We start from the raw sequence: 23,720 nt of genomic DNA on the forward strand, positions 1-23,720 counted from the left end.
GACAGACAGAGATCACAAGTAGGCAGAGAGACAGGCAGAGAGAGAGGGAGAAGCAGACTCCTGCTGAGCAGAGAACCTGATGCGGGGCCCGATACCAGGACCCTGAGATCACGACCTGAGCCGAAGGTAGAGGCTTTAACCCACTGAGCCACCCAGGTGCCCCTCTTTCCTTCTATTTTCAATGACAGCCTATCTGGATATAGTATTCTTGGCTGCATATTTTTCTTGTTTAGTGCTCTGAATATATCATGCCGTCCTTTCTGGCCTGCCAGGTTTCTGTGGATGGGTCTGCTGCCAATCTAATATTTCTATTGTTGTATGTTACAGACCTCTTGTCCTGAGCTGTTTTCAGGATTTTCTCTTTATCACTGAGACTTGAAAGTTTTACTATTAGATGACCAGGTGTTGACCTATTTTTATTGATTTTGAAGGGGATTCTCTGTGCCTCCTGGATTTTGATGCTTGTTCCCTTCCCCAAATTAGAGAAATTCTCTTCTATAATTTGCTCCAATATACTTTCTGCCCATCTCTTTCTTCTTCTGGGTTCCCAATTATTTTAATATTGTTTTGTCTTATGGTATCACTTATCTCTCAAATTCTCCCCTCGTGGGCCAGTAGTTTTTTATCTCTCTTTTTGTCAGGTTCTTTATTCTCCATCATTTGGTCTTCTATGTCACTAATTCTCTCTTCTGCCTCATTTATCCTAGCAGAAAGAGCCTCCATTTTTGATTACACCTCATTAATAGCTTTTTAAATTTCAATTTGGTTAGATGTTAATTCTTTCATTTCTTCAGAAAGGGGTTTTATTTCTCTGGAAAGGGATTCTCTAGTATCTTCCATACTTTTTTTCGAGCCCATCTAGAACCTGGATAATCATCATTCTGAATTCTATATCTGACATCTTACTGACATCCTCATTGATTAGGTCCCTAGCTGTCAGTACTGCCTCTTGTTCTTTTTTTTGAGGTGAGTTTTTCCACCTTGTCATTTGATCCAGATAAGAATAGATGAATGAGAGAACAAAATACTAAGAGGTAACAATGACCCTAGAAAAATATAGACTAACCAAATTGGAAGAGACCTAAAACCGGGGTGGGGAGGGGGGGGAGAAGAGGAAAAAAAAAGAGTATGTCTATGTATATGTGTATTTATGTATGTATATGTGTATGTGTATACACACATGTGTATGTATATGTATATAAATACGTGTGTACACACACACACACACACACATATTAGAGTGGTGAATAGAATAGTGCCATAGACTTGATTTTGGGTGTATTTTGGTCTGTTAGAAGAAACTGCCTCCCAAAATTTCTAACGAAAGAAAAACTTATATATATATACAAAAATAAGGTTAAACATGATGCAGGGATGGAATATGACTGTAAAGATGAAAATTTAAAAAGATTCTAAAAAAGGAATTGATTAAAAAAAAAAAAAAAGAACGGGACGTCTGGGTGGCTTAGTGGGTTAAGCTGCTGCCTTTGGCTCAGGTCATGATCCCAGGGTCCCGGGATCGAGTCCCACATCAGGCTCCTTGCTTGGTGGGGATCCTGCTTCTCTCTCCGCCTCTGCATGCCTCTCTGCCTGCTTGTGTGCACTCTCTCTCTCTTTCTCTCTGACAAATAAATAAATAAAATCTTAAAAAAAAAATAAAAAAGGAATTGATGAGAAGTTGACTGAAGAGGAAAAAAAAAAGGGAAGCATGTGATCAGGCTGGAGACTAGAACAAAGCCAGGTGCTAGATTTAGGGTATATATTGATCTGTTAGAAGAAACTGTATCCCAACATTTTAAGGAAAGAAAAATCTATATGTATACAAAAAATAAGGCTAAATACAATGAAGGGACTATAGCAATGAAAATTTAAAAAGATTTTTAAGAAGGTATTGATAAGATAGTTAAAAAACATTAAAATAAGAAAGGAAAATAAAAAAAAATAGAATGAGAAAAAATAAAATTAAAAAAACTTAACTTCGAAGGCTAAAGAATCACGGGGAAAAGCCCATGAATTCCATGCCCCGTGTTCCCATAGTTCTGACATTTGCGGTTCTCATTGATAGGTGAACTTGGTCTTGGCTGGATGTTCTTGTTTGTATCCTTTTTTTTTTTTTTTTTAAGATTTTTATTATTTATTTGACAGAGAGAGATCACAAGTGGGAAAAGAGGCAGGCAGAGAGAGAGAGGGGGAAGCAGGCTCCCTGCTTAGCAGAGAGCCTGATGTGGGGCCCGATCTCAGGGCCCTGAGATCATGACCTGAGCCAAAGACAGAGGTTTAACCCATTGAGCCACCCAGGCGCCCCTTTCTTCATCTTCTTGAGGAGGGGACTGTTGCAGTGATTCTCAAATGTCTTTGCCCGAGGCGGAACCAGGCACCGCCCTTGCCAGGGGCTGGGGTAAGCAATCGGCTGGGGTTCGCTCTCCGGAGTTTTTGTTCCTTGAGCGCTTTCCGTAGGGCTTTGGAGGCTGGGAATGAAGATGGCGGCCGCCCAGTCTCCAGCTACGTAGGAGCCAAGAGCTCAAGGCTCCTCTCCTTAATGCACCCTCAGAGAAAAGCAGCCAGTGCCTCCTTCGTCCCTGATCTCCAGCCGCACTCCGAGCTCTCCCGGCCAGTGACCGAGCATTTCTGTCTCTGCGCACCGCCCCGTTTGGAGTCTCCAAACCCGCCAGATTCCTTCTGCCCACTCCCGCGCCGCTCCTCCCAGAGCAGGAAGGTGAGTCTCCCTGGATCTGCCACTTGTGGGGTCCCCGCGGAAGAGCAGTGGCCCGGCTGTGCCTTGGATTATGGTTTAAGGTAACCCCGAGTTGAGAGCTCACTCCTTGTCTCTGTCTCTGTAGTCGACTTCCCTGCTCCAATACCTGGGGGCTCTGCCACACTCAAATATCCCCTTTCTTTCTGTGACCCCACAGGACCTGAGACCACACTGTCCCTGCAAGGGCTCTATGCCCCGCTTAGCCTCTGGAGCGACATCTGTCAGTGGAGTGGACTACAAGTTTCGATTTTGCCCTCTGCTGCGCTGCTGCTTGCTGGGAGCCAGCCCCTCCCCCTGCGGTCTCCCTTCCTGTATGATGCCTTGGATTCACTTCTCCGCGTGTTCTATCTTCCATAAAGTGGTCACTTTTCTCTTGCGGGTTTATTTCTGAGTTTTCTATTCTTCCATTGATCTACGTCTCTATTTATTTGTTTATTTATTTTTGCCAGAACCCTGTTGTTTAGATCACTACAGCTTTCCAATATAACTTGAAAGCTGGAATTGGGATACCTCCAGCTTTGTTTTTCTTTTTCAGGATTGCTTTGGCTGTTTGGAGTCTTTTGTGTTTCCATACGCATTTTAGGATTGCTTGTGAAAAATGCTGTCGGTAATTTGATAAGGATTGCATCAAATTTGTAGATTGCTTTGGGTAGTATGGAATTTTAACAATGTTTGTTCTTCTGATTCATGAGTGTGGAATATCTTTCCATTTGTTTGTGTTGTCCTTAGTTTCTTTCATCAGTATTTTATAGTCTTCAGAGTAGTTTATAGGTCAGAGCTTCACCTCCTTTAAGTTGATTCCTAGGTATTTTATTATTAATATTTTTTTGGTGCAATTGTAAATGGGATCATTTTCTTAATTTCTCTTTCTTCTGCTTCATTATTAACATATAGAAATGCAACAGATTTCTGTATCCTGTGATCTTACTGAATTTATTATCAGTTCTGGTAGGTTTTTTGTGGTCTTTAGGGTTTTCTATATAGAGTATCATGTCATCTGCAAATAGTGAAATTTTTACTTCTTTCTTACCAGTTTGGGTGCCTTTTAGTCCTTTTTCTTGTCTGATAGGTGTGGCTAGGACTTCGGGTACTGTGTTGGATAAAAGTGGTGAGAGGGGACATGCTTGTCTTGTTTTCTTTCTTTCTTTCTTTTTTTTTTAAAGATTTTATTTATTTATTTGACAGACAGAGGTTACAAGTAGGCAAGAGAGGCAGGCAGGGAGAGAGAGGAGGAAGCAGGCTCTCCGCGGAGCAGAGAGCCGGACGTGGGGCTCGATCCCAGGACCCTGGGATCATGACCTGAGCCAAAAGCAGAGGCTTTAACCCACTGAGCCACCCAGGTGCCTCACTTGTCTTGTTCTTGACCTTAGGGGGAAAGCTTTCAGTTTTTCATCATTGATATGATGTTAGCTATGTGTTTTTCATAGGTAGCTTTTATTATGTTGAGGTATGTTCCCTCTAAACCTACTTTGTTGCGGGTTTTTATCATGACTGGATGTTGTACTTTGTCAAGCTCTTTCCCTGCACCTATTGAAAGAACTATGTGGTTTTTATCCTTTCTCATATTGATGTGATGTATCACATTGATTAATTTGCAAATATTGAACCACCCTTGTATCTTGGGAATAAAGTCCACTTGATTGTGGTGAATGATTTTTTAAATGTATTATTGGATTTGATTTGCTATTATTTTGCTGAAGATTTTTGCATTTATGTTCATCAGAGATATTGGCCTATAGTTCTCTTTTTTTTGGTAGTGTCTTTATTGGATTTTGGTATCAGGATGATACTGGCCTACAGAAGGAATTTGGAAGTTTTTCTTCATCTTCTATTTTTTGGAATAGTTTGAGAAGAATAGGTATTAATTCTTCTTTAAATATTCAGCAGAATTCAGGGCACCTGGGTGTCTCAGTGGGTTAATCCTCTGCCTTCGGCTCAGGTCATGATCTCAGGGTCCTGGGATCGAGCCCCGCATCGGGCTCTCTGCTCAGTGGGGAACCTGCTTCCCCCTCTATCTCTGCCTGCCTCTCTGCCTACTTATGATCTCTTGCTCTTTGTCAGATAAACAAATAAAATATTTTTAAAAAGTATTTGGTAGAATTCACCTGTGAAGCAGTTTGGTGCTGGATTTTTTTCTTTTTCTTTCTTTCTTTTTTTTTTTTTTTTTGGTTGGGAGTTTTTAGGTTACTGATTCAAGTTCATTGCTGGCCTGTTCAAATTTTCTGTTTCTTGATTCAATTTTGGGAGGTCATATGTTTCTAGGAATTTATCTAATTTTTCTAGGTTGTCCAATTTGTTAGCATATAACTTTTCATAATATTCTCTTATAATCTTTTATATTTCTCAGGTGTTGGTTGTTACTTCTCTTCTTTCATTTCTGATTTTGTTTGAGTTCTCTCTCCTTGTCTTTGTCGTCATTGTCGTCATCATCTTCTTCTCCTCCTCCTCCTCTTCTTCCTCCTCCTCCTCTTCTGGCTAAAGATTTATCAGTGTTGTTGATTTTTTCAGAAACCAGTTCCTGGTTTCATTGATCTGTTTTATTGTTTTTTAGTTTCTATTTTGTTTATTTCTGATCTCATCTTTATTGTTTCCTTCCTTTTATTGGTTTTGGGTTTTATTTTTTTTTTCTTTTTCTAGCTCATTTAGGTATAAGGTTAGGTTGTTTATTTGAGATTTTTCTTCTTGAGGTAGGGCCTGTTGCTGTAAACTTTTACTGAATCCCAAAGATTTTGGGCTGTTATGTTTTCGTGCCTTCATATATTTTTTTATTTCCTCTGATTTCTTGGTTGATCCATTTATTGTTTAGTAGCATGTTAATTAACCTCCATGTATGTGTGCTCTTTCTAGATTTTTTTCTTGTGATTGATTTCTAGTTCGATAGCATTGTGGTCAGAGAAGATGCATGGTGACTTCAGTCTTTCTGAATTTCTTGGGACTTGTTTTGTGACCCAATATGTGGTGTGTTCGGGAGAATGTTCCATGGTGCACTTGAAAAGAATGTGTGTTCTGTTGTTTTAGGATGGAATGCTCTGAATATGTCTGCTAAATCCATCTGGTCCAATGTGTCATTTTAAAGCGACTGTTTCCTTGTTGATTTTCCATTTTGGTGATTTGTCTGTTGATGTAAGTGAGGAGTTAAAATCCCCTGTTATTATTGTATTACTATTGATTACTTTCTTATGTTTGTTAGTAACCGATTTATATATTTGGTTCTCCCATGTTAGGTGTATAAATATTTATGACTGCTCTAGCATTTTGTTGATTGTTTTCTTTATGATTCTATAGTATCCTTTGTCTTTTGTTTCAGTCTTTGTTTAAAAGTTTATTTTAATATAAGTATTGCTATCCTGGCTTTCTTTTTCACATCTCTGTGCATGATAAATGCTTCTCCATCCCCTCACTTTCAGATTGCATGTATCTTTAGGTTTGAAATGAGTCTTTTGTAGGCAGCATGTAGATGGGTCTTGTGGTTGTTTTTTTTTTCTTCCCTAAATCTGTTTTGTCACCTTATGTCTTTTGGTTAGAGTGTTAGTACAGTTACATTCAAAGAAACTACTGATAGATATGCATTTATTGCCATTTTGGTATTTGTCTTATGGTTGTAGGTTTTGTGTTTTGGGTTTTTGTTTTTTTGTTTGTCTTATGGTTATTTCAGTGGTTCTCTGTTCCTTTCTTTCCTTGCTCTTTTCTCTCATCATTAGTTGGCTTTCCTGAGTAATATACTTGGATCCTTTCTTTTTGTTTGTTTGTTTGTTTTTGCATATTTATTGCTAGTTTTTGATTTGTGTTATCATTAGGTATGCATATAATATTTTCTGCATATGGCAGTGTGTATTAAGCTGATAGTTGTTCAGGCATGAATGCATTCTTACTCCTGTCCTCCCACATTTTAGGTTTATGGTGGCATAGTTTACATCCTTTTATTTGGAGAGTCCCTTGACTGATTTTTACAGATATACTTATTTTTACTGCTTTTGTGCTTCCTGCTTTCTTTACTTTTAGTTATGGTCTTTCTTTTCCACTCAGAGAATCCCCTTTTAACAGTTCTTTTAGGGCTGATACAGTAGTCCTGAATTTCTTTAACTTTAACTTTAACTTCTAAACTTTAACTTTAAATTTCTTTAATTTCTTTAACTTTTGTCAGGGAAACTCCTTATCTTCTCCTTCTATCTGTCTTCCAGCTTTGCTGGAATAAAATATTCTTTGCTGGAGGTTTTTTCTTTCATTATGTTGAATATAGCATCCCACTTTTTTCTGGCCTGAAAAGTTTCTGCTGAAAAATCAGCTGATAGCCTTATGGGGTTTCCCTTGTATATAACTGCTTTCTTTTCTCTTGGTGCTTTTAAACATTTCTCTTTATCAGTACTTTTTGCCATTTTAATATCTGTGTGTCTTGGTGTGGACCAGCTTGGGTTGATTTCGCTGGGGGATCTCTTTGCCTCTTAGATCTAGATTACTGTTTCCTTCCTCAGATTTGAGTTTTCAGCTATTATTTCTTCAAATAAATTTTCTTTCCTCTTACCTCTCTTTTCTCCTCTAGGATATCCATAATGTGAATGTTGTTATGCCTGATGGTGCTGCTGAGTTCCCTAAGTCTATTCTCATTTTGCATAACTTTTTTCTCTCTCACCTGCTCAGATTGTTTTCCATTGCTCTGTCCTTCAGGTCACTGATTTGTTCTTCTGCTTCCTCTAGTCTCCTATTTATTCCATCTAGTGTATTTTTAACTTATTTCTTGTGTTCTTTATGTGAGGTTCTTTTTGTGAGGGCCTCACTGAGGTCCTCCACTCTTTTTTTAAAGTCCAGTGAGTATCTTTAAGATCATTATGTTAAATTCTCTATCAGACATATTCCTTATTTCCATTTCACTTAGGTTTCTTGCTGTGATTTTGTCCTGTTCTTTCATTTGGGACATATTCCTCTGTCTCCTCATTTTATCTAACTCTATGAATGTTTCTCTATATCAGCTATGTCTTTTGCACTTGAAAGCAGTAGCTTTCTGGAGAAGTTCTGTTGTGCCCTGCAGTGTAGTGTCTCCTGGTCACCAGAACCTGGTTCTTCAGGGGTGTCTCCAGTATGTGTTGTGTGTACCCTGCTTTTGTGACCGAGCTGCTTTTTCCCTTAGTCTAGTCATCTGCAGTGGCTCACTTTGCCTGTTGTGGGCAGTGTTTTGTCCCTGTGGTGTAAATGGGCCACTCTGGGGCCTGCCTGAGGTTTGAGTTGAGTCATACCAGTTGTTTGCAAGATACGATAGCACCTAAATGCAGGATGCTTTTCCTGTGTTGTCCCCTCAGAAGCTTTCCTTGGTGTTTGGGGCCTGTAGTCAGATCAGCTATCTGCCCCCAGGCCCTGCAGCTATCTGCTGGGGCCCTGCAGTCTGAATGGTGTGTGTGTGGTTATCTTTCTCTCTCCCTGGGGCAGGGGTCACTTTGGAGTGGCGCTGGCCTCTGTCAGAGCTGCTTACTGACAGTCTTGTGGTACTGCTTTGGAGGGGCTCTGGCCCAGAGCATATTGGAGGGGGTGGATCTGCAACATTCACGGGGTGAGATGCACAGTGTTTGCGAGGTTTGCACATAGGCCCTCTGCAAGAGGGGACCCGTCACCAGCAGAACGGAGGCCAGCCGGCTTGGAGGGGATGGCCCAGCAAAGCAATCGGGGGTGGGGGAGGTGCACTGTTATCAAGGTTTGCCAGCTGCTGGTCTTCTGGGGGAGGGGACCCAGAGCACCAGGACTGAGGCAGTCCTGGCTGAAGGGGGCAAATCTGCCACAGCATGGAGGTGGGGGGTGGAAGATGGGGGTTGGGGTGGGCTGGGCTGTGCTCTCAGCAAGTAAGGGAGCAAGTGTTAGTGCCATGCTTGTTCCCACAGGTGGTCATGTGTTTGTGTTGGGGGTGCGGGGGAGGGAAATGGTGCCAGCCAGCTCCTCTGTTCCCGGAGGAGATCCCCCAGTGATCCGGAGTAACGCTCCCTCTGGTATGTTCCAGGCATTTTTCCCAACTGCTGCCTCCTGGGGTATCTCCTGAGTTGTTTGTGGTGCTCTCTCTTTAAGGGTGGGCACTCCGTTTCCTCTTGCCCTCCTGGCTCAGAGCCGAGCCTGCTGATTTTTAATATCCAAGGTTTTAAGTCCCCCTGGTTTATGTAAGAGCTCATGAAATTATATGGAAAAATTGAAAGTAAAATTGGGAAAAGGAGAAACCAAATATCAGCCAAAAGAAACCCTGTGAAGCTGCATTGATATAAAGCAAAATAGGTTTTAAAGCAGAACCGGGGGGCGCCTGGGTGGCTCAGGGTTAAGCCTCTGCCTTCAGCTCAGGTCATGGCCTCAGGGTCCTGGGATTGAGCCCCACATAGGGCTCCCTGCTTGGCAGGGAGCCTGTTTCTCCCTCTCTCTCTGTCTGCCTCTTTGCCTACTTGTGATCTCTCTCTCTGTGTCAAATAAATAAATAAAATCTTTAAAAAAAAAAAAACAGAACCATTACTGTGGTCAGAGAGTCTTTACATAATGATGTTCACTGGGAACATGTTACAGTTCTAAACTTTTATGTAAGCAATAACATTCTGTTTATGCAAAATATATGAAGCAAAACTTGGCAAAATTGTGAGGAGAAACTGAAATCCTATAGGACATTTTAATACCTTTTAGTAGTTGATAGGTGAAGTTGTTCTTAACAATCAGTAAGGACTAAAAAGATTTGAACGGCAGAATTAACAAAGTTCTTCTGTGACCACGGGTACGACATGGCTCTCAACAAATGAAAAGAAATGCGCCTTCTGTGCAGACATGTATAATCCACTTATGAAAACTGACCATGCAGAGAGGGTCATAAAGCAAGCCTCAACATATTTCCAAGAACTTCTGTGGACCACATTCTCTGACCACAATGCAATCAAGCTAGAAATCAATAACAACATATAGAGAACCTCATCCATTTGGAAAGTAGAAGATATACTTCTGCATAATACACGAGTCCAAAAGAAATCATAAAGGAAATTAGAAACCATTTAAACTGATAATAAAAATGCTACAAATAAAAGCATATGGGATGCCATAAAAGGGAAAAAGTTAAGCTTAAATGCTTACATTAAAACAACAAAAAAAAGGCTGAACATTCCTGAGCTTAGTGACCCATATAAGAAGTTAGAAGAATATAATAAACTTAAGGAAAGCAGAAGGAAGGACAAAATAAAGAGCTGAAGTGAAAGATACAGAAAACAGAAATATTATTTTTTAAGATTTTATTTATCTGTTTGACAGCAGAACCAGGGGGTGCGGCATAGGAAAAGGGAGAAGCAGGCTGCCTGCTCAGGACAAGGGGCTCGATCCCAGCCAGATCATGACCCCAGCCAAAGGCAGACATGTAACCAACCGAGCCACCCAGGCACCTCCAGAATGAAATATTATTAACAAAGTAAAATGCTGGTGTTTGGAAAGAATGAAATTGACAAGCATCTGGCTGGGCAGCAGATCTAGAAAAGTCATTGGTCCAGATGGACACAGGAGGATGGCAAGGCCCATGAGTGATGTGTCTAAGAAAAAGGGAACAGGTGGGTTACCTCACGTTTTTGAGCTCAGGGCGAGGAGACTAGTGTTTTTTTGCAGAGCGTTTGGAGACAAATTAATGGTGGATGATGGAAGACTGGGCGCATGAAGACTTGACAGCTGAGGGTCAGCCAAGGCCCTAGCGGGAGGGGCGTTGGGGCCGGCGGGCTTGGACCAGGGCCATGCAGGGTGTGTGTGGGGGGCAGAGTAGGGGTTGGTCAGGGCCCTGTGCAGTCGGGTGGGCCGCGGCTTTCTCAGGAGGACAGGGGCGGGGATTGGTGGTGTCTGGTACGGATGGTGAAGTCAGGCTGGATGAGGAGGCAGGTGGTCCAGAGTGGCAGAAGACTGCTGGGGACTTGAGCAAGAGACTATGAGGAGCTGACGGTGGCTGGAGGAACAGGGCCGTCCCCAGGTCAGTGTTCTTTGACTCAGTGACGGCCACCTGGAAATGGCAGTGGGTCTGCAAGAGGGTTCAAAGTCCCAGACGAAGCTTCTGGGGGGAGGCGTGGGGGGTGGCGGGGAGGCCGGCCTGTCACTGCTCTGCCCTGCCGGCTGTGCTCCCCACTGGCTCACACTATCATCTTAGTTTCACCAACAGAGGTGGGGAGCATTCTTCCTGCAGGCAATTTGCAAATAATAGAAGTACACGCTGTTCTCTTTTAAAAACTGTTTACAGTTCTTAAAAAAGCTTATTTCAAAAAATAGCATTTAGGTCAACTAATTTATAGTATAATAAATAGAACCATCAGGTGCACAAGTATAATGAACAAATCTTAATTATTCATCCCCAAGTGTTGTGTTAAGATGTCTGAAACCTATAATATGGTAACTTTTGAAGACAACTTTCTTCTCGATGTGCTAAGAATAGGAGTGTGCCCTATTTCTAACAAATGGTTTCACGGTATCAGAAAATGAACCTCCGTCGCCATTTGAGAACCCATGGGTCTGCTTTTTTATTCTCAGTTACAGCTTTTCTGTTGTGTGTTTTAATTTTAATATGTCTAGGCGAAGAGAAACTTACTTTTAAAAAGAAAGTAAATGACTTACTTTTGTAAACATTTTTTGTCAAGTTTTGAAAACCACTTTTTATTGTGGAACATTTCAGTCACCTCCTTGGTGCCCAGCTCTGTCCCACCCATCAGTCTGTCCCTGTCGTCACCCGACCTTCAGTCCCTGCGTTAGGGTCTGCCCTAGTCCAATGTGACCTCGCTGAGCTCCATCACATCCGCGACGACCCTCTTTCCAAGTAAGGCCACATTCCCAGGTTTTGGGGGTGAAGACTTCAGTAAATCTTTTTGGGGAACACTATTCAACCCGCAGTAGCTGTTTAGAACTGGCATGCGGAGCGTGGGCTTTGGAATGAGGCCTGTATCAAGCCCCAAAGTCCGCAAATTCCAAGCGGGCCCAGCCTGGCCAGGTTACCGCGTCGGTGCTCGGTGCTCGCAGACTGCCTCAGATCCCAGAGCCCGGGCGCCGGCCGGAGAGCGCCTGGCAGGAAGCTGGCTCAGAAGCTTGTAGCTTCTCCTCCCCCTTCCTTTCCTTTGCATTGTTGTTATTTGTGGCGCTGGCAGTTATTAATAGAATGTGGTCAAAACAGGCCTCATCCAGAAGGCGAGATCGCAGCAAGACTTGAAAGCGGTGAGGGAGGTAGCTGGGCAGAAATCTGGGCCAGGGGCCATGGTGGCTGTTCCAGGGAGAGAAAACAGCTGGAGCGAAAACCTTAGCAGGGCTCTGCCTTTAAAATTTTCACCCTGTGAGCTAGAATGGAGCTCCCAAGGGCTGAGATCTGTCGTGTTCACAGGTGTGGCCCTTGAATTCCAATTGATCAGTACTAAACCACTGTTGTCTTTGATGTGGTTCTGGAAAGTAACAGGGATGATGTCATTCCAGGCTGATTTACTGGAAATCCCCCAACCAGAGACCACCTGTCCCCCTCCCCTACCTGCCAACTCCTTCCCCACCTGCCACTCTGATCGAATTATCCCAAGGGCTGTTCCTCAAACAGCATTTTTTTTTTTTTTGGAAGTTTCTGGAAATTGTTTCAGCTGTTAAAAAGAAGACAAGGTGCAAAGAAAGACAGTGCATGGGAATTCTCGGAATACCATGAATGGCTGCTTCTGGATTTTCAGAGGGTCAGGAGCGAGCTTATTCAGTCCTCCGCATCGCTGGAGGTATCTGGGCTTTTCCGCTCCCAGCTCCTGAAGCCGGCCTCATCTTTGTCTCCGAGCGGGTGCGGCGTCCTTTTCTCCATTCTCCTCCCAGGGGAAGGGAGCTTGGCCCTTGTGCTGTTCCACGCTGTGCCATCCCGGCCGATCGGGGCAGCCCTCCCCCGTGACCGCAGGCGCTGTGGGGGTCTGCGGGCCTCCACGGCCCCTTCTCCAAGAAGGAAGTGCCCTTTGGTTAGAAAGGGAGCAGGGCGCGTGCCCTCAGGAGCCTGCCTCCAGCATCCTCTCCTGCAATCCCTGTGTCCGAACTCAGCTGTTAAGGTGTAAGGCAGAGAAGAGGGCTGCCTCGGAGTGTAGAGACGAGCTCCATATTCTGCGGCGCCTCTCGACCTTTATCAAGTAACTGGGCAATTTATCGGAACAGTTTCACGTGCCTAGAGCATGTCATCAACTCTACCCACCCCCCCATCCTAGTGGATGTACTGGCCGTTACCAACCACTCCTCAAACCTTGGACGGACGTTCCTGAAGCACCCGTCAGGCCCAGAGATGAGCCAGTGTTAGAGCATGGAGAGGAGTGGGATTCCCTTCCCTTCCTTGAGGGACTCGGGGGACCCTCAGCAAGGACAACGGCTGCTACTAACATTGGCGGGTCCTCCCGCGTTCGGGGAGTGCCCTACTGCCCGTGACAGTATGCGCGCACACACATTCGATATCGATGTCCATCTCGATAACTGTACAGAGGGAAAAGCCAGGCCAGGACAGGGGAGGGATTTTTACAACAGTTTCCTGGTGTCCAGGGCAGGACTGAGCAGCTCATCTTCCATCCCCGGTGCCAGGGGGCCTCCAGCGGCACGCTCCGCTGTCCAGGAAGGAGGCCCGGTGCACCAGGCCAACAGAAGTGTGGCTTAGGGTAGTCGGAGGAGGGAGGCATCTGTCTGTGAGCTGGGGAGAATCCCGGGAGCCTTCACAGTGGAGGTAGCTTTTGATTTGGCCCTTGAGAGAGCGGTTTAATGTCTGCAGGTGGGAAGGGACGTGGGACCAGCTCAGGCCGGTGGGCAGGTGTGGAAGGCCTGGCGCTTTGAGAAGAGCAAGGAGCATGTGGGTGCAAGGCTCAGCGGAAGGAGAGGGTGGCAGGGGGGCCTGGTGTTCATTGCTGTGGGGCCTGTGGTGGTTTCTGAGTGGTGAAATGAGTATGAGGGTTTTTTTTTTTTTTTTTTAAGATTTTATTCATTTAATTGAGAGAGAGCACGAGCTGGGGGTCAGGGCAGAGGGAGAGTAAAAGGGAGAAGTAGACTCCCAGCTGAGCAGAGAGCCCGATGTGGGGCACGATCCCAGAACCCTGGGATTCTGACCTGAGCCGAAGGCAGACGCTTAACCACTGAGCCACCCAGATGCCTGAGATGATGAGGGTTTTGGTTTGTGGTTTGGTTTTAAAAATGCAACTTAACGGCCGTGATGAATGTAAATTGGGAGGGTCAGCTTGTTGGGCTGATCAGTCTGAATGCACGGGGGGCCATCAGAGATGCTGCCACTACATGGTGTTTGTTCAAGGGGCGGGAAGGAGAGGAGGAGGGTGAAAAAGGTCACAGAGGTTGCCAACATCGCCCCTTCCTGTGCGAGGACGAGTCCCACGTGAGGCGCCTGCGGGGGACTTTCAGTGGAGGCGTTGGCTGGGCAGGAGTTCGGGGGCGGGGGCTGTAGATAGAGATCAAGGTTCCTGAGGGTGACCCTCTCCCTGTTCCCCTGGCCGGCCGTGGGAGGTCTTCCGGCCTGAACGGAGGTGACGCCACAGCTCGGGGAGCCTCGATGGCCAGGAAGCCAAAGAAAGGAGGGCACCGGCTGTGCACCTGCTGCAGGTGGTCGGGGGTAGGGGGGGTGTTGCTCCCCCTCCTCGGGTCTGTGCTGGCCAGGAAGTTGTCAGGCCTGGTGGGCAGCAGTTTGAGGGTCCCTTGCTCTTTACACCTGAGGCTGTGGCCGTAAGCAGCCCGGGCGTAGCTTCGGGTCATTTCTTGTTTCTCTCAGGCCTCGGCAGCGCAGTTTGGAAGAGGTAGGGAGGAAGGGCAGGGACTTGTTCCCAGGCACAGGCGCTGGGCTGGGAGGGAGCGGCTCTGCCCCTGGAGGAGGGTGGAAGCACTTCTCCCCGGGCCCCCGGGAGGAGGGGTGGCTGGTAAAGGAGCACTAGTGACACGTGGCGGTGTTTACCTGCATTCTGAGACTGTTGTGGGGGTGACTGGTTGCCGGAGCAGGAGGGAGAGGGCCAGAAGCTCCTGACATCGGCAGGTGGGGGCAGCTGTGAGGCCTGTCCTGCATCTCCAACCTACCAGACAGATGTAGGTCCCCCGGCTCTGGTGTCAAACCAGAGCAGGTGATTGCGATGCGGGCTTTCCAGGGGGAAGCCCATACCTGAAGTCAGAGCAGCGTTTCAGCGAGTCTTCAGATTCCCGTCTGTGAGGTTCTTTGGAGGTGGAGGTCAGCAGTATTTCAAGCGTGGAAGGTTCTAGAAGGAGCTAGGTACCTGGCTTTTCTCCGACCTCCCTGTAGGAAGGCTCTTCAATACCTCTGAGAGCCAGGTGGTGTTCATACCTCCTGTGTCCTCACTTCGGTCGATGTCTAAGGGAAATTGTGTGCAGCATGTTAAGTCCGAGAAATAAAATCAGGCCACGTGTCTGTAAGTGAAACTTACTTTGCCAGTATCTCCCTGCGGGTTGGGATCTTCTCCCGAGAGTGCTAGCATGCGAAGCAAAATTCTCTTTTTGGTGAAAGAGCTTTGGAAGTAAATCCTCTGGCATCCACCTGTGGAGTATTTTGATTGTCTCCCTTCCCAGAAAGGCTGCCTGCCGTTTTCCTTCCCCAAAGACGGACAGACTCGGTAAGGAAGTAACCAATGTAACCAAAATATGCGGCACATTATACAAGTTTCGGGCCGTGTCTAGGCTCTTTCCTTCCTGGCATCTTGGGCTGGATATCTGTGTCGTGAGGACCGTCCTATGTAGCATCTGTGGCCTCTGCCTCCCAGATGCCAGTAGTACGCGCCCCCCCCCCCCCCCCCCCGCTGCTGTGGTGACAACCAAAAATGTCTCCCCTTCGCCACATGTCCCCTAGGATCCAGCATCTCTCCTGGGTGAGAACTCATGGTTTAAGAGGATTGTCTGCTCATGCAAGTGTTTCTGTAGGAGGATCTAAGGAATGTCATTGGTTCAATAAATCTGTCAAGTTTTTCTTAGAGATTAGAACATAAAACAGGACGGATGTCCTCCTTTTCTGGAACAGATGTGGTTAGTGTTGATCTGCTCTTTCCTATTCATCTCTCATTTGTTCACAAGCCTTCGGGGGCCGTGGGCTCCCCCGTGGTGTGAGCTGGCACACGGCTATGTGGGGGTGGGGGGCGGACCCAGCAGGTGCGAATGAGCCTCCCTGGGAAGAGGCTTATCCAGCAACGGTGCCAGGTGGTTTCTCTCAGGTCAGCTAGGCTCTTCCCTTAGAATCCTTCCTTCTTCTGGCTCAAGTGCCACTCTTCCTTCTTTCTAGAAGGGCACGGAGAGGACACTTAGCAGAACCTGATCTTTTATCACTTACTGGAAACAACTCCAAGATAAGAGCCCTCCATCGGTAGGTGGCTGTGCCTCTCCGGCTGAGGCGCAGGACTGACCCTTGCAGGTGTATCCTGAGCTCTCGTGCGGGGCCAGGCACGTTTGCACAGCCCCATGCCCTCCCCTTCGGCCGGAGGCTGCTGGATGGGAGTGTGCCTGTGGGAGGAGACAGTGTTAACACACCTCTGTGAAGGGCCCCGACCTATGTTCCGAAGCTGAATATATGTGTCACACGTCCACGCGTGGTGCTGCCTGTGCACACTTGTGTGCACCTGCAGACCGGGAGTGGACTGAAAACGGGGGTTTTGGCTTCTAAAACTGTGTCTTAGGAGCTTTGTGCCCTTTCCCCCTTTCTCCCAAATATTACCATTGACCTAAGTCACGACCACGGTTGTTTCTACAGGGAAACAGAGATGTATGCTCTCATACTTGGCCTCTTAGGAGATGAACAAAGTGACGGCTCGGCACATGGAATCTGCCCATCAGTTTCTCATTAAATATATTGTGTTTAATAACAGAGAGGTAGCGTTTGTGAATCAAGTCATGAGGGTTTTTTCTTTCTGATGATGTTTGAGAATTCATGTTCTTCATTTGGGGAGAGCGAGCTAAGGGGGAAACTGCGTGTAGATTTCTCGTATGTGCTGAAAGACATGGCATTTTAAAGAACTTCTTTAACAAAGCAGCCGATAATAAGATTTATTTTAATTTTCCAATCTGCCAAAAAAAAACCCCAAAACAAAAAATCAAACTATACTCATATATATATATACAGTGTCGACATTTTCAGAGCACTTACAATTGGAAACGCTGTGTTTCTTTTCGACCATATGACAATACTGTATATGCCACAATAAAATTTACAAAAACAATCGCATCAGCAGTCATACAAACATCATGATTTTACATTTCAATACACAAGAAAAAAATAGACATCTTCCCGGCACTTTTGTTTCCTCCTAACCGCTGCCTGTTTCCAGTCTAGCAGAGCAGGTCTCCACACGTGCTTTCAGACACTTCAGCTTTTAAAACCTAGCAGTGGCTCTTTCCAAAGTCCTATCCTCTCCAGATCCAAACCGAAATGAGAAATCTGCCATTTGAAAATAACAACCAATGGTTTCTTAATGGGTACGGTGAAGCTTCCCCATCACGAGGTGTAAAAAATCGCATGAAAGTAGAAATAAATAAAGCTGTTGTAAAGCAGTTTTGTTTACATTATAGTTCAGAACAGACACTTCAACGTAAAACTGTCATTAAAGTTTTATAAAGTATTTATATCCAAATTACAACTGTTCGACAAATCTAATGAAAACAAACTGATTTGGTAAAGGTCCAAAGACTTTCACGCCCCAGCACCGTGTGGCTCCAGCCGCCATGGGCCGCAGTGATGACATACGCGTGTTCTGACATAAGGCACTAGGTCTGAAAAGGCCATGCACTCGCCTTATGTCGTATTACCTGTTACAGACCAGTGAATTCTTTGAAATGAAAAGTAAGAAAAATTTCAGGACACAGTGCACTTTAATAACATACAGCACTTGAAATCGTTCAGACAAAGGTCTGAAAACAGTCTTTTAATGCAAGCCTGAATCTTCAAACACATAAACTCTGTTTCTTATGCTCAGTTTCAATATCACTGGAAAAAATACCCATCACTAAACCCTGATATACATTCTCAGCCATTTGACTGTCTTCTGTCACGGTCAGTGTTCATGAGGCAAAGCGTGACCCCAAATCTCTGTTCAGGTTCTCCTTCAAGGGCTTCTCCACTCACAGTGGTCATTCTGCTTCCGCCTCCTTCTGTTTGGCACCTGTTGGTAGATGGAGAAATGACAGTCTCAAAGGAAAGGAAAGGTGTGTCGCAGCTGGGCCTGTCTTACACACAGGAGCAGTGGTCCCTCCCCCCTGCTCCCCGGCTTGGTGGTCTTCACCCATATTCTGCAGTGCCTTAGAAGAATGTTCCAGAAGCTGGGAGCCGGCGACAGGAGATGAGCAGGTGGCTCCAAGTGACTCACAAACCACCTGCCCTCACAGCAGCCCACTTCGAATCTGTGTTACATGTCAGAAGCCTAAGTATGCAAGATTTAGTTAGAGAAAAAGAGAAGTGGGTACTAGCAGTAGAACTGCTAGAATTTTTAAAAGAAGGAACACATGTGTTTTACTGAGGGTGCCGCACAGTACTGCTGCCCTGCAGGTGTACCTCCTCCCTTGGGCTTCGCTTCCCTGCCCCCTGCCCGTGGATTTGTTCTTGCCGTTGAAGGTCTGCGGCAACCCTACCTCAAGCCAGTCTACTGGTGCTGCTGGTCGAACCGAATTTGTTCTGTGTCCCTGTCACATTCTCATAATTCTCACTGTGTTCCAAAGTTTCTTATTATTTTACCTGTTATGGCGATCTGTGATCAGTGATTTTTTTTTTTTAAGATTTATTTATTTTGAGAGAGAGAAAGGTGGTTGAAGGAGGGGAGGGGCAGAGGAAGAGACTCTATGAAGCAAACTCCCCGCTGAGCACGGAGCCCAGTGTGGGACCTGATCCCATGACGCACGAGATCGTGACCGCAGCCCAGCCAACTGAGCCACCCAGGCGCCCCTCCGTGATCTCTGACATCACTGCTGTAATTGCTGGCCTCAGGAACACACACACATAAGACAGCAGCTTAATAAATGCGTGAGCTCTGACTGCGCCACTGACCAGCCATTCCCCGATCTCTCTCCCCCTCTCCTCGAGCCTCCCTTGTCCCTGACACACAACAATACTGAAATCAGGCCAATTAACAACTCTACAATTGTCCTTAGTGTTCAAGTGAAAGGAACAGTCAGTCATGTCTCTTTCACTTTATATCAAAAGCTAGAAATGATTAAGCTTAGTGTGAGAAAGGCATGTCGAAAGCCAGGCTTCTTTAACCAAACAGTGAGCCAAGCTGCCAATGCAAAGGAAAAATTCTTGAAGAAAATTAGAAGTGTTACTCCAGGGGTGTCTGGCTGGCTCAGTCGGAAGGGCATGCGACCCTTGGTCTTGGGGCCATTAGCTGGAGCCCCAAGTTGGGTGTAGAAGATTACTCAAATAAATAAACTTTAAAAAAAAGTGCTACTTCAGTGAACACACAAAACGAGAAGGCAAGAGAGCCTTGTTGTTGGCCTGGAGACAGCGGCAGTGGTCTGCACGGGAGACCACACCAGCCACGCATTCCCTTCAGCCAAAGCCCAATCCAGGGCAAGGCCCGGACTCTCTTCCGCGCTGGGTCGGCGGAGAGGTGAGGCCCTGCGGAAGGAAAGTCCGCAGCTGGCCGGGGCGGGTGCAGGAGGCTCCAGGACAGAAGCCGTCTCCGCAACACCCAAGTGCAAGGGGAAGCAGCCAGGTTTCCAGACGCTCCAGCTGAGGTCACCGATGGGGGGGGGGCGCCCTAAACAACAGGTTTCCGGCGCAGACGGAACAGCCTTCCCTGGGAGAAGATGCCAGCTGGGGCTCTCACAGCCCGAGAGGAGAGGGCAGCGCCCGGCTTCGAAGCGTCACGGCGGGCGACCCTGTCGCGAGGGGCTAACGCGGCCGGTGACCCGGAGCCGAAGCCGGTGCCGTGGGACCGTTCTGAGACCCCGCGGCGCTTAAGAACCAGGCCGAGTCGGCTCTGCCCGGGCCCTGGAAACGGAACCACGAGGAAACCGCAGGCGACCAGGAGCGGGAGCGGAGCCCGAGGAGGGGACGCGGCTGCCGCAAGCTTGGGGTCGGCCGGGACGGCGCGGGGGCGGGGGGGGGCTTCCTCGGGAGGAGCAGAGCGAGGGGCTTCCTGAGCCGCCGGGGGGAGCGACAGGGGGGGGGGCTCGGCCCACGACGGGGCCGCGCGGCTGAAGCAGCGGCAGGGCTCGGGGGCACCGACTCCACTTCTGAAGGCAGTTCCGTGGGTAAAACGCCGTCGGGCAGCACCGCCGGCCGCCGAGCAACCGTTCGGGACGGAAGAGCCATCGGTGCGACAAACCGCAGGGCCGTGCGGCCTCCAGCGCCCAGCACCCCGACGGGTCAGCAGTGGCAGCGCCGCCGAGACCCTCCACCGGCGGAAGGACCGACCCGCTGAGAGCTCAGACGGCGGGTCGCATGTTTTAGCAATAAAGTCTTTTTCAGTGACGGCACGTACGTTGTCGCTTTAAAATTCTTCGGACCTGCTTTGCCGAGGTATTTGCTTTACTGCAGTGGTCTGGAACCGAACCCACTGTCTCTGAAGTGTGCCTGTACGTACTCATGGAAATGTTTTAAAACAGTGCTGTGTCTACAGATATTTGCTCATAACACCTACGGTCTGGCTGGCATATTTCCAAGTGGGTGGCGGGCGCGCTACCCCCTCTTCTCGTCTCAGCAGCTCCTGTTTCAGCTTCAGGCACGAGACGACTTTTGAAAGAGATTCACCATCTATGAGAACAAGGGGCTAACAAGCTGTCGCTCCTGCTCTCAGATCTGGCACTCACTCTGGTGTGTGCACACGCGCGGTTTCTTTGGACAGTCTGAGTTTCACAAGGAGCCGCTGCTAGAGAAACTTAGGACAGCGAATCAGTATCCTTCATGGGGGACTGTGTCCCACAGCTGTTGAAATATGTAACCTCTGGTACCTTTTATTCATGTTAACAGTGGACGCTTTCTAAAAGTGCCTCTTACTTTCTAGTCCGTGAACATTCACCCAGCAGCGTGGCTCCTGGGTACGGTGCACCTTGTCGTGCACAAATGGCTCTGTGCGTGTTTTGGCTTCAACTGAGAGTGTCCTTGGAGGGATGCAGGGCCTGTGTTCACCTCCTTGCTCTACAACCGGCTGGACAGAGGCTAACTGAGCCGAGCAGCTTGCCCCCACTCAGGCAGCTCCAAGGGTCTGAGAGGCACCAGGCAACGTGGGCTGGACGACTCCTCTGAAGCTTACACGACGCCGGCCCTCACGTGTCTGAGCGTCTCAAGGCTGCTGATCTGAAGCAGGCCGGCCCAGTGCTCCAGGAGAGTTCTCCAAATGTTCACTCGTAATCCAGTTATTAGGAACACGGAGCATTTTCCTAAATAGTGTTCTACATACTACATTGTAGAGAATGCTAATTCGACTACTATCTTTAGAACGTTATTTCTATGGTAACGTACATTTCAAATTCTGGCTGTGGAACAGGGATCCTCCCCACAGAGCCCTATTAGGGACTTAGAATTTTTAAAATATCAGTCATGGATGGAAATGTACACTCATCCAGCCCAACAATCTCACTTTAATTTAAAAAACTTAAAAAAAATTTATTTTAAAGTAATCTCTATACCGATATGGGGCTTGAACTCACAACCCTGAGATCAGGAATCAGATGCTCCACTGACTGAACCGCCCAGGCGCCCCAGCCCACATTCTCATTCCTACGGCCTGTGACGCTAGGCATGAAGAGGACAGAGATCTTGGCTTGTCTGCTCTTGATTTTGCAAGGCATGGGGAATCTTGGCCACAGGACAGAAGACAGCTGAAATTCACCCTGACGCTGCCGGGCACGTGTGTGCCTCGGCCCAGGGCTGCTGCCTAGAAGAGGGCTGCCTCTTTCTGAAGGTGCCAAGTTACGTGCCTGCAAGGAGGAATCTGCTCTTGAGGAGGCCTTTGCCCGCTGCACATGAGGGGGCTGCGGAAGCTGCAGGCGAGCGGCATCGCACTCCCTGGACGGCCTTGCCCCTCTGCTTGAGGTCACATGTGTGAGATCAAACACAGCAATGTGCGGTCATGGTCAGTGCCGTGGGGCATTCTGCAGAACGCATGCCATGCAGCCTGGTGCTGCTGCCGGGTGTCAGGGTTATTTCCGGTTTGGGGTTATTGTAAATGATGCTGTCAACAGTCTCACATTCACTGAGTCGTTTTATCACTACTTCATGATTATGAAGACTATTGTGAGTTTCAGACTGCCTAACAGCTGACATTGGAGATGAGTGTCCTTGGCCCCACTGCTAGAGTTTCAGATTCGGCGACAGTCTCCAGGGGCTGCTGCTCTGTCGGCATCGCGTCCTTGCTCTCACGCTGTGGACCAGAAATCTGTCTCACTGGTGCCAGGGATCCCTTTAAGACGGGCATCTTCAGGTTAAAAGCCGACTGAAACCTCGTCTCAGCTAGTTGGATCTCTGAACTTAGGAGAAATCAGTACTCTGGTATATGCACACTTTGACGTTTGATGTACACTTCAAACTCTCAGAGGTGACTCCCTCTGCGGTCTCGGCCTGTCCTGGCACAGCTCAGTCCGGCCCACGGTGGGGCTGCTTGAACTTACCAGGGGTGGGGAGGGGAGGGGCAGAGAGGAGAAAGAGCGGGCCGGCGGTTTCAGGACCCTTCAGGCACCTGTCACTATTAAACATGGCACACAGGAAACACCAAGCCTTCCTCCCCTCTCCCTGCCTGCTTGCTGACACCGGCCTGAGCGCTTGCTCGAGTCGACCTGGCAGAAAATGAGGTTAGCCACCAATGCTGTTTGGTAGTTAATGGAATTTCCAATACACTACTAACGGAAGAGTTTGTGCTCAGGTCTTCCGTTTTATATACTCAAAACACTAGGAGGTTTTTTTTTTAAAGGGTAGGTAACGGTCTCAATAGTTAGAACCCAATGCATTTCCCCTCCTATGTTTTCTAGAAAACAGTCCTAAAAATAAAGCAAAACCGAAGAGATCTTTGCTTTTTAATGGAAAAGGTGATGAATCTTGGCAACGAGTGCTCAATTACTCAGGCGCTATGGTCGTGGACAGGATGCTCCTAAGAATACTTGCTAGAAACTATCCTCTGTCACCCAACTGGAGCAGTAAAGCTACGAAGGAAAACCACACAGGTGACCATGGGTTACAGAGGTCCGGGTGCCAGAGAAGCAGCTGCTCCCGGCTCAGCCCCTCGCAGAGGGAAGGGCCCGCGGCCGGCGCACGTACCTGCGGGCGTGAGGATCAGGGCCTGCAGAATGTCTGACAGCGAGATGATGCCCACGATGCTGTCTGCTTCGTTCACGACCACCAGCCGATGCACCTGCCAACAGGACAAGCAGCTCCCGTGTCAGAGTTCACAGAAGGTTCTACGACGGGTATTAGCAAATAACGTCTTTCATACACTAAACAAGGAAGACGTCCCACAAGTAAGAGACAGAAACCATGTCCAGAACCACAGAAGGTCTTAGGCTCTCAAGTTACGAAAATGCTGACTTCAACAACTTGTAGGAAAAATTCGCTAGCTGTGTCCCGCTGTTCTCAAATTCTGGAATATTAGTATATATATGATACAACCCAAAACGTGAAGTACAGTGTAGCCATCATACTCTCTTAAACGTAAGTTTTTACTTTTTTTTTTTTTTTTTAAGATTTTACCTATTTATTTGACAGACAGAGATCACAAGTAGGCAGAGAGGCAGGCAGAGAGAGAGGAGAAAGCAGGCTCTCCACGGAGCAGAGAGCCCGATGCGGGGCTCGATGCCAGGACCCTGGGATCATGACCTGAGCCGAAGGCAGAGGCTTTAACCCACTGAGCCACCCAGGTGCCCCAAGTTTTTACATTTTTAAAGTAGTATTTTAGTCTCTAAGAACTAGCTGCTACTGACTTACATGGGAAAGACGTCCAAGCGCACGCCGGACTGAAGAGGTCATGGTTCATTGTTTATAGTCTTTTCTCCAGGAAGCTCATGTATTAGTATGTTCATATAGCTCAGAGAATAA

General features: G+C 47.2%; 1 protein-coding gene across 8 annotated transcripts in view; it reads right to left on the bottom strand.

Moving 5' to 3' along the window:
• Window positions 1–16,732: 16,732 nt before the first annotated feature.
• The window catches only part of PRKAG2 (protein kinase AMP-activated non-catalytic subunit gamma 2), a 248,537-nt gene continuing 241,549 nt past the window's right edge, over window positions 16,733–23,720 (bottom strand). For all 8 annotated transcript variants that reach the window (XM_080818930.1, XM_080818928.1, XM_080818929.1 and 5 more), the window contains 2 exons: window positions 22,947–23,040; window positions 16,733–17,859 (listed from right to left, as the gene is read on the bottom strand). In XM_080818930.1, coding sequence (XP_080675056.1) covers window positions 17,828–17,859; window positions 22,947–23,040 — 126 coding nt within the window. In that variant the 3' untranslated portion in view covers window positions 16,733–17,827. The remainder of the gene's footprint in view (window positions 17,860–22,946; window positions 23,041–23,720) is intronic.

Source organism: Martes martes (genome assembly GCF_963455335.1).
Source record: "Martes martes genome assembly, chromosome: 11".
NCBI classification, from domain to species: Eukaryota; Metazoa; Chordata; class Mammalia; order Carnivora; family Mustelidae; genus Martes; species Martes martes.